Below are 14,260 nucleotides of genomic sequence, written 5' to 3' on the forward strand. Positions count from 1 at the left end.
AAAGCAAAATGAAAAACTCTGGGCAGATGCAATTTGACAAAGCATTATAACACTTACCCAATGCCTTGTTTTTTTCTGTCCTTCATGATAAGTGACACTGAGCATGAATGAAAAGCAGCTTGATGGAGATGTGATCACTTACGGTCACCTGTTCCCTAAATTTCATCTACAGATGATAAATATTGACTTATCCACAAAGGCTTCACCATGTCAGTGTTATTTCTCAGTTATGAGGGGACGTTGGAAAAATAACACAGAATGATTTCAGTTCTCAGGACTTATTAGAGAAGGCACTGATGTGAGATCAGCTCCTGCAGAACACAGATCTCACTGGGAAAAGAAAAGCAAAACCAGCAAAGATAAGGAAGAGTGTTTCTTCCAGGTCAGTCCCAGCAATGAGACAGCCAAGATGCGCTTGAGGAGATAGCAAGGATAATAAGGCAGGCTATCACTTTCTCTTTTATTGCATGCCGGAGCCCCCAAACCTGCTAAAGACATGACTCCAGGCAGCAGCAGCGATTGCTATTCGACAGTCACAGCGATGTTCCCTGGAGGTCTCGTGTGTTTTGAGGGGGTGGAGGATACAACTGATAGTACCAGACCAGGGAACTAAATCATCTGTCTTCCAGAAGCATAACTAGAGTTTGACTGATGCGGCTTTTCTGCACTTAACGCCTAACAGGTTCTGCCAGCTCATGGATCCTTGGAGAACATTGTGTTTTCAGAGCAGCTGGCTTGACTTTAAAGACTTCTGGATCGTAATATATAATATGCATAGGAGTCCTGAAATGGAAAAAAGGATTAAACCTGAAGTAAGATGAACAGGAAAAGAACTAACATTCCTCAGGCATCCACAATGTGGTAGGCACTGTGATATTATCCTATTTTGATTTTCATAAGCACCCCATTAAACAGGTATCATGACCTCCACTGCACAGATAAGGACATGAAGGCCCAGGGAAGTTGTAAGAATGATCTGTGATCAAATCTAGATCTGTGTATGTGTCAGATTTTAAAGCCTTGGCTCTCTCCACAGAAAGTAAATTCTGGAAATTTCTCAATAATTTAGCAATGTTAAAAACAAGCCAGACAGTCCTCTGGTGAACTTAAAGAAATCAATTTTTTTGAAGTTTGCACCCTTAACACCTTAACCACCAAATAATAATTTTGCTACCAGGATAGAACCTTGAGCACTTGATCTTACTTTTCCCTTTCCTTTGTCAGTGTACAGAGAATGCGTGTCATTTCATTTGATGTTGAACTTTTTTTTTTTAAGGAAAACCAAGTTATAAAACTTTTAAAATATTTTATTATATAAGACCTAAAATATTTCCTGTTCTTGAGCTCAAGACTACGACAACTTTTTCAGTTAGGTTTTCCTGATGATGTTTTAAAAAGGGGATCAGATATTATCCCTTGAAGGGAACCAAATGAGCTGAGGTTCAGGCAAGTTAAGAGGTTTTCTAAAAAATGAACAGGAATTACACACAATTTCTTCTTTGTTGAATATATTTTCTGATTTACTGGAAATAGTTCATACATGTACATGATGCAAAAACATTAAAAAATACAAAAGCCAATGTAGTGAAAAATAAGTCTCTCTCCCATCCCAGCCCCCAAGGCCCCCAAAGTAACTATCGCCACTAGCTTCTTGCTTACTTCTCTGAGTTACTATATGGCACATACTTACTTTTTTCTTATGCAAATCGCAACATACTATGCTTCTGTTCTGTAACTTGTTTCACTTAACAATATATGTTAGATAAATAATCCTGTATCCATAATGACAGAGTTGTCTCCTAGGTCTAAAGTTCAATTCTAGTCCACTAACTCTTTAACTGTAGCCTTCTATTTATGGTAGGAAGATCATAGATTTATCACAGCAAATGTAACAAGTGAGATGTTTTTAAATTTTCTTCTATTTTGACAATTCTTTTCACTGTCCTGATGAGGTCAACTTTCCCCTTTCCCTACCACCCCCAACCATTCCTGTCCCATCTTAGCCTTAAAGTGACGTACCTCATATTTGGATTAGCTAGTTCTTGGATTCTGGGAGATATTTTGGAATGGATAGCAGCATAAGATACTGGCCAGGAGGCATCCCGGGGAGGTAAGTAGTCTTGATGAAGAGGCCTGGCCTTAGCTAGAGCTACTATTCGAGGGCTAGGTTTGGCTAGCAAGGCAGCACAGGATATCTAGAGTGGAAACAAAAAGACACAAAATGCATCTCCAATTTCGTGCCTCCCTCTCTTTACAGCTATACCCCTAATGAGTCTCCATCATTTCTCTCCTGGATTGCTGCAACAGACTCTCCACACTGGCTTACTGCTTCCATTCTGGTCCCTCTGCAATCAGCCTTCACGTCACAGTTACTGAGGGAGAGAAAAAGCATTTTAACTCGTGTGTTCCATGAGCCAGATGGAATTCTAAGTGATTTGCCGCCATCATTCCTCTGCAATCATCGTAACAACTCTAGGAGGGAAGGACTTCTGAGGCCCAGGTCAGATCATGTCACTCTCAGGATTTAAAACCTTCTAGTAGCTTTCCATTTTGCTCAGAATAACATTTAGGCTCCTTACTGTGGCCTAGATGGCCCTCCATGATCTGGCTGCTGCCCCTCCTATGGCCTCCCCTTCCACCCCTCCCCGCCTCCATCACTGTGATTCCCACCACACAAGGCCCCCCTGGCCCAGCTCTTCCCATCTCAGGTCCTTTGCACTTGCTAGTTCTGCTTGAAATCCTCTTTCTTATATCTTGTCATGGTGGCCTCTTTGTTGTTCAAGTCTCTAGACGCAAAAATCACAACCTCAAGGAGTTCTTCCCAGACCACCCAAGAGAAATCACTGTTTCTAATTACCCTCTTCCACAGTACTTATTTAATCTTCTTCACAGCACTTACCAACACCTGACTTAGCTCATCCATTTCATTGCTGGTATGTTTATTGTCTGCTTCTCCCCATTAGAATACAAGCTGCTTAAGAGAAGTACTTGTTTCTGGACTAGGCTCTGGTGCACAATTGGTGCTAAATAAATATATCTTGACTGACTGACTGATTAACTCCTTTTGGTCTTACTTTGAAAACTATGTCTACGAGGAGGCCTTCCTATTATGTTGCTTTATTGGTAAAATACGAAGGATGGCGTGTAGCTACTATTCTCTCTCTTAAGTGCTCATTCAGAAGAATTAGGATGACAGCAAATGCCTCTCAGAAGCCCTGAAATGGTTCTGTGTTGCACTGGTACAGATTACTTTGGGTTCTAGGAGTGCGATTATCTGCGGTGGTATCACTTTTTTAAGACTTAAAAAAAAAATTCAAACAATCCTAGCAACTAAAGATGCCTATAGTTTCCATTTTACATAACAAACAAACCTGCAAGTCAAGTGACTTGTCCATGGATCACAAGGCAAGTCACTTTAGCAAACTCAAGACACTTTACCAAGAGTTTTTGATTCCCTAACAGGGAATTTCCTAACAGAATTCCCTATCAAATCCTCAGGTTCCTATAAAGAGGATGAAATTGGTCTGACCTCCTTTGGCAACATGAACATTAGATATTTATTGAAAACTCAACTGGGATTGGGGGCTAAGTGGCCACTACAATAAATGGAGGGGAGTGTCAGGGAGGAAGAGGGAGAGAAGCCACTGAATGTGCCAGGCTCTGAGCTGAACACCTGCCTCATCTGTTATCACAAGTCCTAAGTCCTAAAGCTGGAAACTTATCTTGACAGTCCCCTTGCTCACCCAGCTCCACCCAGCGTCAAGGTCATCCCAACTTTAGGACTTTGGCATGTGCTCTTCCTTTTACCAGAATATTCTCTTTGCGGATCTTCACTTAGCTGACTCCTTCTCATTATTCAGGTTTCAGCTTAAATATCCCTTCCTTAGAGAGGCTTTCCCTGACTACCATGTGGAAAGACACTTATTCCCCACCCTCAGCCACAGTTACTCACTTGTTTTATTCACAGCACTTATCACTACCTGACATTATCTTATTTGTTTACTTCTTTGTTTTTTGTCTCCTCCATCTTGTTCACTGGGCAGATGCCTGGCACACAGTAGGCCTTCAAATTCTTTTCAATAAATAAGGCTCAGGAAGGTTGTTAAAAATCACAGAGATAGGAGTGGTGAGGTGAGAATTTGAACCCAGATCTTACTGACTCCAAAGCCCATGTTCTCCGCCTCTACCCCCAGCCTCTCTCCCTATCTTGCAGCTAGGTCTTCTTTCTTGCCACAGACCACTCTTTTAAGGTTCTCTTTTCCAGTGACTTTGGTCTATGCCCTATAGAGGCAAAATACCACCCTAGGAACAATTGGAAAGTGAACCGAAGGATGCCAAGGCAGTGATGGCTTACAGGATGGATGGGCATTTCACTTCTTTCTCTTTCAAAGCACAGACCCTCTATCTTGATTCTTGGATGGGAAAGCTCTACAATCCTTGGAGTTGCAACAGCAGTCAGGGCAGACATCGAAATCTTGGTTTCAATCTAGGGGAGAAAACAAAAATAGTACCTTCAAGTATCAAACAATAAACACCATCTCAGTCAAGGTTACAAAGTAGTGTCTGACCTCTGGAGCAGATTTCTCAGCAAACCTAGAAGAAAGGAGGAAAATCCTGCAGTAACCTATGATCATAGTGGCAAGGATCAATTTCCATCCTTTTCAAACTAGGTTGAATGGATTCCAACCGAGCTTTTTGGGAACTTACTATTAAACTAAAGATGGGGAGGAAATGGTAATTACACATATTGACTATGAGATAAATGGCAACACTGACTTTGGAATGATAAACTCAGACAAGATGGAAGGCCAGCCCTACCACATAAGAACACTGTAAGGGGGAAAGTTCTACTTTGTTCTTAATTATTTTGCTCTTTGGAAATCAGGAATCATTATCACAAATCCTCATGCTTAAAATGAATGTAACTGGCTCTTTTCTTAAGTGGAACAAATAAGAAAAAGAAACCAAAGCCAAGAGGAAAAAAGGTCAAACCATATACCTCCATAGACAATGTTGTACTCGTCCCCCAAGACACTCCTCACTACCTTAACTGTGGAAGTGTGTTCAAATTACATGGTCTTCTGTTTAAAGCACTTGTATTCAAACTCAACACTTACAAGACTTTGAGAGGATAATATGGTCAATAATAGGAAATAAAACAGGGTTTTAACTGTGGGTGGAAAAAATTATAGATGATCTAAATAAAGAGAGATAAAACATTCATGGGTTAGAAAACTTACTATTACTAAGATGTTAATTCTCTAAGTTGCTTTACATATTCAAGACAATCCTAATCAAAATCACAACAGGCATTTTTGTAGAAACTGACACATTGATTCTAAAATTTATGTGAAAATGGAAAAGATCTAGAAGAACCAAAAATAAACTGAAAAAGGAGAACAAAATAGGAGGACTTATACTATTTTATTTCAAGACTTATAAATCTACAGTAATCATGACAGTAAAGTATTGACATGCGAATAGGTAAGTAAACAATTACAACAGAATTGGGAAGTCCACGAATAGACCCAAGGCCATTCAACAGGGAGAAGAAAGCCTTTCATCAAATGGTACTAGAAAAATTGGATTTTGGTATGGAAAAAAACAAACCTCAATCCCTACCTCACGGCTACCAAAAAACTAATTCAAGGTGGATAATATACATAAATATAAAATCAAAAATTATAAAGCTTCTATAGGAAAATCTACAATACCTTCACAACCTGGGGGAAGACAAAGATTTCTTAGCTGAGACGCCAAAAGCATTAACTATAAAAGAAAAAACTGACAAATTGAACATCTTTTTCTTAAGAAAAGATACAATTAGGAAAATTAATAGAGAGAACATATTTACAAATACATAACCCTGACAAAGGAAATGCGCCAGAATAAATAAATTTTACAAATCATTGATAAAAGGAAAATAACCCATTTTTTTAAATGGGTAAAAGTTTCATAAGACAAGCCAACTCTTCATTAACACAAAATGTGATTCTGTAGGTAGAAAATCCAAAAGAATGTTTCACAAAATCTACTAACTAAATGACAGAAGAAGACATACAAATGCCAACAGGCACATGACAAGTGCTCAACATGAACAGCCATCCTAGACATGTAAATTAAAACCACAGCGAGATGCCACTATACACTCACTAAAGTGGCTACATATTTTAGAAGCTGACAATACCAATGTTGTAAAGTCTGTACAGCATCTAGATCACTCATACACTGCTGGTGAGGTTAAAACTGCACACACATTTTGGAAAATACTTGAGCAGTTTCTCCTAAAACTAAATATACACATACCTTATGGCCAGCTGGGTCATAGGATAGAAGAGCTGATTCTAATCCTAGGTATTTATACAAGAGAAATAAAAATGTATGTCCACAAAAATGTCTGTACAGGAATATCACAGCAACTTTATTCAAAATAGCCCCAAACTGGAAACATCCCAAATGTCCACCAAAAGTGAATGAACAAACTGTGATATACTTACACAATGAAATAATACTTGTCAATAAAAAGGAAAAATCTATTAATACTCTTAATAACATGCATGAATCTCAAAAATACTGTGCCAAGCAATAGAAGCCAAGCAGTAAAGAGTATATACTGTATGATTTTATTTATATCAAGTCCAAGAACAGGCAAAATGAGTCTATGATGATAGGAATCTGAAAGTGGTTCCCTCTGAGGCAGGGGGTGGAGTGGGAATTGACTGGAAACAGTCATGAGGAAACTTTTTAGGATAATGTTTGCATCTTGATTGGGGTGGTTTTTGCATGGGTATATACATTTGTTAAAACCTTATTAAACTATACAACTTAAGATCTATGCATTTTAAATTTTATATATATTATAATTTAAATACATATTATTATTATATAAATTACAACCCCAAACTTTTAAGTTCCAAGCTAGGAAAAATATTTACATCATATATAACAGATGAAGAATTAATATCCTTAAGATGAAAAGAACTTCATGAATCAATAAAAAATGTATAGACCAGTAGAAAAATAAAGCCATGAATAGACAAATTTACAAAAGAATTACACATGGTAAATATATGTGGAGAGCTATTTGACTTTATTAATAATCAGAGAAATGAAAGTATTTTAATGAGATATCACTTTATTATACAGTTAATACTTTATAAAATATATAATTAATATATTATGTACAGTAAAAAAGGCAGCACAAATATGTAAATCAAAATCCCTTCTGTTGAAACACATTTTGGGATTTTATATGAATCACCTCCAAATGTTCATACTCGATCCATTAATTATACTGTGAGAATTTTTATTCTCAGAAAATAATCAGAGATTGAGAATGATTGGGGAGGGACATATTGGTAGAATGACCTCATAAATTAGGACAGCAAATGAGACAAAGCATCATAAAAATGCAGAATACAAGTGCGTAATTTTCAAAGGTATATGCCAGATAGAAAAGAAGAGTATTAAAAGTCAAAATGTATCAAGAGTCAAAGATTTAAAATACCTAACCAAGTTGATTAGTCTGAGTAGCAGCTGTGGACATCTTTAAGTAAAGAGAGGACGATGGTTATGGACTAAGTGAGCTAAGAAACAACCCCTTTCTTTCTAAGTTTCGTAGTCCTAATAAAGCTACCACAAAAAAAAAAAAAAATTTGGAATGACATTCATAGTAAAAGGACTTCCCCAGTGTATCCACCCAAAGTCTCTGGTGGCAAGTATCCTCAGACAGCTGTGACAGTACCTGGACTTCTTTTGTGGGTGTGTGTTATCTTTAAACTTTAAGATTTAGAATTAACTGTAAAAAAGCTGAGAGAATCACAATCATAGAATTAATACTTTGTCTTAAGAATAAATATGTGCAAGAACTGATGAAATTGAACATGGACTATAGACCAAATATAGTATTATATCAATGTTAAATTTCATGATCTTGGTAACAGTATGTTACATAAGATAGTGTCCTGTTCTTGGGAAATATACACTGAAGTGTTGAGGGAAATGGAGTACATTATGTCTGTAACTCTCAAAAAATGATTCAGGGAAAAATTTAAATACACACACACACACACACACACCACAGAGGAGAGAGAATGATAAAGTCAATGGACCAAAATGTTCATTTTTGCAGATTTTCAGTAAATCTGAGATTATTATTAAAACAGAAAGTGAGGTATCACCTCACACCAGTCAGAATGGCCATCATTAAAAAGTCCACAAACAATAAATGCTGGAGAAGGTATGGGGAAAGGAAACCCTCCTACACTGTTGATGGGAATGTAGTTTGTAGGAAAACAGTATGGAGATTCCTCAAAAAACTAAAAATAGACTTAATCTGTGATCCAGCAATCCCATTCCTGGGCATATATCCAGAGAAAACTATAATTTGAAAAAATACATACACCTCAGTGTTAATAGGAGCACTATATACAACAGCCAAGACATGGAAACAAGCTAAATGTCCATTGACAGATGACTGGATAAAGAAGTTGTGGTATATTTATACAATGGAATACTACTAAGCCATAAAAAGAATAAAATAATGCCATTTGCAGTAACATGGATGGACCTAGCGATCATCATACTAAGTGAAATAAGCCAGAAAGAGAAAGAAAAATACCATATGATATCACTCATATATGGAATCTAAAAAAAAAAACCAGATAAATGAACTTATTTACAAAACAGAACAGACTCACAGACATAGAAAACAAACTTATGGTTACCAGAGGGGTAAGAGGGTGATAAGGAATAAATTGGGAGTTCAAGATTTGCAGATACTAACTACTATATATAAAATAGATAAACAACAAGTTTCTTCTGTATAGCACAGGGAACTATATTCAATATCTTGTAGTAACTTACAATGAAAAAGGATATGAAAACAAATATCTGTATGTATATGTATAACTGAAACATTATGCTATACACCAGAAATTGACACATTGTAAACTGACTCTATTTCAATAAAATAAAGATGAAAAACTAAAACAAAAAGTAAGTATATACTATTTAAATAAAAAGTAGGTACATGTTTTAAGAGAGTTTGACCCATCAGTGATACCTTTACAACTGCAATCTGAATGTATAATTAAGTAACTGATTTAGAATCATGACATTAAGTTGATGTCATTCTTACAATATCAAAACCTTCAGGTTCACTATATCTGTTTACTATATTCAATTTTTACATAGTCATTTAATATTTGAGAAGGTTTTATTAATGGAGATGGCTGAAGTAAGAAGCTCAAAAAAGAAACCAAATTTAATATATTTATAAATACAGTTTAAAGTATTTGGAAGTATATAAGTTTGGAAACCAAATCAAACATTATTCCAGACTCTTAAAAGTCACTGTCAAAAGCTGCTAGAATTGTCATTAGAATAACCTTCCAAACTACACTTAAAAGCCTAAGAAAGAAATAGATTTTTTAATTTGAAATTTAAAAAGATGACTATTAATTATTTAAATCAAGAATATACCTCTGAACAGCCTTTTCTGCCTACAAAAACCATGCGCAAGGATACCAAAAGGCTCACATCATTGGGTGTGGCAGTTTTCTTTTCTTAAGTGCCTATAAATTCTTTGCCACTTCTCTCATTGAGAGGTGGGGTTTGTGCCTCTGCCCCCTTGAATTTGGCCAGACTTGTACCTGCATCAATCCACAGAGGATGACTCCAGTGACATAATGTGACTTCCAAGGCCAAATCATAAAAAAAAACAAACATGTAGCTTCCACCTGGTTCTTTTGGAATGCTTATCCTTGGGGCACTCCATTTTAGGGTACTCTTTCTCAGAACACAGCTGCCATGCTGAGGGAGGGCCAAGCCACACAGAGAGGCCATACAAAGGTGCCCCCGCATATATTCCTAACTGAGTCTAGCCTTCAAGTCAGCCCCACGTAGGCACCATCAATAGGTGTTGTTATGGACTGAATGCCTATGTCTTCCCCACACCCCCGCCAAATTCATAGTCCTAACCCCTCAATGCAACGGTACTAGGAGGTGGGGCCTCTGAGAGGCAGGTAATTTGCTTTATATGAGGACACAAGGATAGAACCTCCATAATGAGATTAGTATGCTTATAAGACAAGGAAGAGAGAGCAGAACTCTGTGCACAAAGCATAGGTCATGTGACACACAGCAAGAGGGTGGCTGTCTACAACCAGGAAGAGGGCTCTCACCAAGAAAAGAATCTACTGGCACCTTGATCTTGGGTTTCTCAGCCCCCAGAACTGTGAGAAATAAATGTTTGTTGTTAAAGCCGCCCAGTCTAGGGTGCTACAGCGGCCCAAGCTGAGGCAGGTGTGAAGGAGACTTCCGCTAGTTCTGGCCCCTTACCAGTTCACACACCCAAGCCATTAGAAGTACCCCAGCTGAGGCCCCAGACATTCCTGGAGCAGACACAAGCCATACCTGTTTGCCCTATCAGAACTTCTGAGTCATAAAAGCCTTGAGCATGATACAATGGCTGCTGTTGTACATCACTAAGTCTGGGGGCAGTTCGGCATAAAGTTAACCAAATCAGAACTTAAAGGATGAGTTCTCTGTTCAGGCATATCTCGCTTTATTTGCACTTTTCTTTATTGCACTTTGCAGATACTGCGTTTTTTTTACAAACTGAAGGTTTGTGGCAACTCTGCATCAAGTAAGTCTATCAGCACCATTTTCCCAACAGCATTTGCTCACCTTGTGCCTCTGTGTCACATCTGGGTAATTCTCACAATATTTCAAACTTTTCCTTTATTATTATATTATGCTGATCTGTGGTCAGTGATCTTTGATGCTACTATTGCAAAAAGATTACAACTCACTGAAGGCTCAGTTGATGGTTAGTAATTTTTGCAGTAAAATATTTTTTAATTTTTATTTTATTTTGGGGGGAATGTTTTAATATGTAATATTCATTAATATAATCATATTTGCACTGATAAAGTCATAAAATATTAAATGTATATTTGATGAAGGAAGTGGCCTACAAAAGCAAGTGAGTAGGCAGACATAGAAAACTGATGGTTACCGGAGGGGAAAGGGGGTGGGGAGAGCCAAACTGGGAGTTCAAGATCTGCAAATACCAACCACTACACATAAAATAGATAAACAGTAAGTTTATACTGTTTAGCACAGGGAACCATACTCAACATCCTGCAGCAACCTATTATGAAAAAGAATATGAAAATAAATGTATGCATGATATGCACGACTGAAACACTATGCTGCACACCAGAAACCAACACAACATTGCAAACTGACTGTACTTCAACAAAAATATACGGAAAAAAAAACCCAAAACCAAGTGAGTAGGGCCCATAAAAGTCACCCATGAAAGTCACAGTGTGGTCTTGGGGACAGGGACCCCAGCAAGTCTCTAAGGGATTTGGGAAGAACCTAGAAAATTGATCAAAATGTAGACTCCTGGGCCCAGATTCCTGGCAGTCAGATGCAGCTTGTGGTGAGCCCAGGAATCTGCGTTAAGTATTTTTTAAATTAAGGTATGTACATTGTTTTTTCAGACAAACTGCTATTGCACACTTAAAAGACTACAGTAGTATAAACATAACTTTTGTATGTTATGTTTATAATATATAACCAAAAAATTCGTGTAACTTGCTTTATTGTAATTTTTGCTTTCTTGGGGTGGTCTAGGACCAAACCCACAATATCTCTAAGGTATACCTGTATTGGTTCTAGACTGTCTAGAATTTGTTTTCTCAGTTAATTAGATTTAAAGGTATTAATGATCTTATTGCCAGTGGTTTAAAAAAAAGTTAAAAAGACCTGGTAGTCCATGGCATGCACTGGCAAAACAGAAAGCAAGATTTGGGTGGCCAGACAGCTGCTAACAGAGATCATTTTAGTGAAATAAAGAAGTATAGTGGGATTGGCTCACTGCTTCTAATGCACCGGACAACTTGAGGAAAGAAATGATCAGCTCAGGCCTTTAAATTTTCACCTTAAAGTACAGTTAAGGGACCAGAAAGTTTGTGTGACTTACCCAGAAGAAACTCTTATCTTCTGTGGTCAAAGGACTGAAAATTCTGAAAACCAAACTCAAAATCTAATTTTGTGAGTAGCAAATTATAGTGCAAATTGAATTCCCAAACTTACATAGTCTCCTATATTAAACTTAGAGCAATGAATGGGAAGGAATGGGACCATGAAAATCGGACCGGGAACATACAGGCAATGAAGCTGGGTACTTTAAACTCCTGCTTACTGCCGAGCCTTCCTTACCGATAAAATCAGCCCTTCCTCCCCTTCCTGAGGAGGCTAGACACCCCTTGCCTAAAGAACCTATAACGGCTTCCCCTGAAGTAAATACCTTCCAGGGAACTGCTGACCTACCCTACTCTCTCTCATTGCTTCTAGTTCTATGACCAGACCCAAGTCCCAGCTGCCATAACAGTTTTCCAAAGACATCTCCATCAGCTCCCACGATTGCCTAAGGCTAAATCTATATTACTCATACTGGCTCTGCTTCTGTCATCAAATCCTGACAGATACCTTAGGCACAGGGGAGAGAGTTTAAAAAAACTTCATTTGATGAGAGGGGAAAATAAAAACAAAGAAAAGGAAAATACACACCTAGGAGTAAGAGGGGAGCACGTTACAATTACATACTCATTACATGTTACAAAGTCTATCAGGAATTTTTTCTTCCACAGGGGCCCACTTACCTTTTTCGGAGGAACATAGTCTGGATTTGTGCCTTTGGCTATTGAGAGTCGTAATATCCGGGGAGAAGGGTCAGAGATTTGAAGAGAATTTATTGTTGAGTAATCACTGAAGGGTCTATATGCAAATGGAACATGAAATATTATAATCATTGGAGGAACAATAACTACTTTCTTCATTGTTATAATCAACCTCCAATCAATTATACAAATTGTTTCTATCTTAGGAACATCTTTTCCCATAATCATGAGTGCTCTTTCTACCTACCAGACTGGTGTTTCTCAAAGTTGTTTCACTATGACCCAAGGTGAGAAGCACATTTTATATTGTGATACAGTGTATGTAAGTCTGCATGTATCTGAAACAAAATGATCATGGAACAATGCTTTCCCTAGGCAATGCACTCTGATTTTTAAAATTTCATTTGATAAAAACAAAACAAAACAAACAAAACGGAATTGATTTCATGATCCACTGATGGATTGAGACTTGCAGTTTAAAAAACATTTTACTTCCTACTCAAACCTCATATCAAAACCCTGATACAAAAATTCTAGTCACTACCAAGGACCCTTCTGTGATGGCCAGTATCCTATGCAGTGCAGTTTGAAATAGTGCTGGTCATAACTCCCAGCAACTTGGTTGATTTTCCCACATAGTCCTTTCCCGGAACAGAAACCTATCAACCAACAAACCTACAAACAAACCTAATATGGAAAAAAGTTTTTCTCGAATGAATCTGACTACCCTCTAGGGGTAGTCTGTTAGTTTTTTAAATTGATTTATAGTTGACGTACCATAGGATTTACCCTTTAAAAGTGCAATTCAGTGGTTTCTAGAATACACTCAAAATTGTGCAACTATTACCGCTATCTAAATTCAGAACGTTTTCAACAGCCTGAAGAGATATCCCATACCTATTACCTGTCCCTCTCCATTATTGCATCCCCCACCCCTAGGAAGTACTAATTGACTTTCTGTCTCTACAGATTTGCCTATTCTGGAAATTTCAAATAAACAGAATCATCCAAATATGTAGCCTTTTGTGCCTGGCTTCCTCCACACAGCATATTTTCAAGATTCATGTATCAGTATGTCATTCCTTTTATGGCTGAATTCCATTATTTAAATTTGCCACAGTTTGTTTATCCACGCATCCACTGATGAACATTTGAGTTGTTTCTACTTTTTGGCTATTATGTAATGTTACTGTCAATATCTGTGTACAAGTTTTTGTGTGAATGTATGTTTTGAATTCAATTGGGTACATGCCTGGGAGTGGAACTGCTGACCATATGATGACTCTATGTTTAAAATTTGAGAAACTGGAAAACTATTTTCCACACTAGCTGCACCATTTTACATTCCCAACAGAAATGTATGAGGGTTTCAATTTCTCCACATCCTCTCCAACACAAGTTACTTTTTGTTTATTAATTATTATTATTACTGCCATTCTAGAGGTAAGTAGTAGAGCTTATGGTTTTAATGTGCAATTCCAAGATGACTAATGATAGTTAGCATCTTTTCATGTGCTTCTTCTTGTGTATGAATTTGACTTGGTAGTCTGGTATGATTTGAATTG

The 14,260-nt window shown here is 37.4% G+C and overlaps 1 protein-coding gene across 1 annotated transcript in view; it reads right to left on the bottom strand.

Annotated features, from left to right (window-relative positions):
* Positions 1 to 446: 446 nt before the first annotated feature.
* SPMAP2L (sperm microtubule associated protein 2 like) overlaps positions 447 to 14,260 on the bottom strand; it is a 37,778-nt gene continuing 23,964 nt past the window's right edge. Inside the window, exons 6-9 of the mRNA XM_072943545.1 lie at positions 12,678 to 12,792; positions 4,355 to 4,486; positions 2,020 to 2,195; positions 447 to 783 (exon numbers count right to left, since the gene is read on the bottom strand). Of these exons, the coding sequence (XP_072799646.1) occupies positions 669 to 783; positions 2,020 to 2,195; positions 4,355 to 4,486; positions 12,678 to 12,792 (538 nt within the window). The 3' untranslated portion in view covers positions 447 to 668. The remainder of the gene's footprint in view (positions 784 to 2,019; positions 2,196 to 4,354; positions 4,487 to 12,677; positions 12,793 to 14,260) is intronic.

The sequence above is a fragment of the Vicugna pacos genome, chromosome 2 (genome assembly GCF_048564905.1).
Source record: "Vicugna pacos chromosome 2, VicPac4, whole genome shotgun sequence".
Lineage (NCBI taxonomy): Eukaryota > Metazoa > Chordata > Mammalia > Artiodactyla > Camelidae > Vicugna > Vicugna pacos.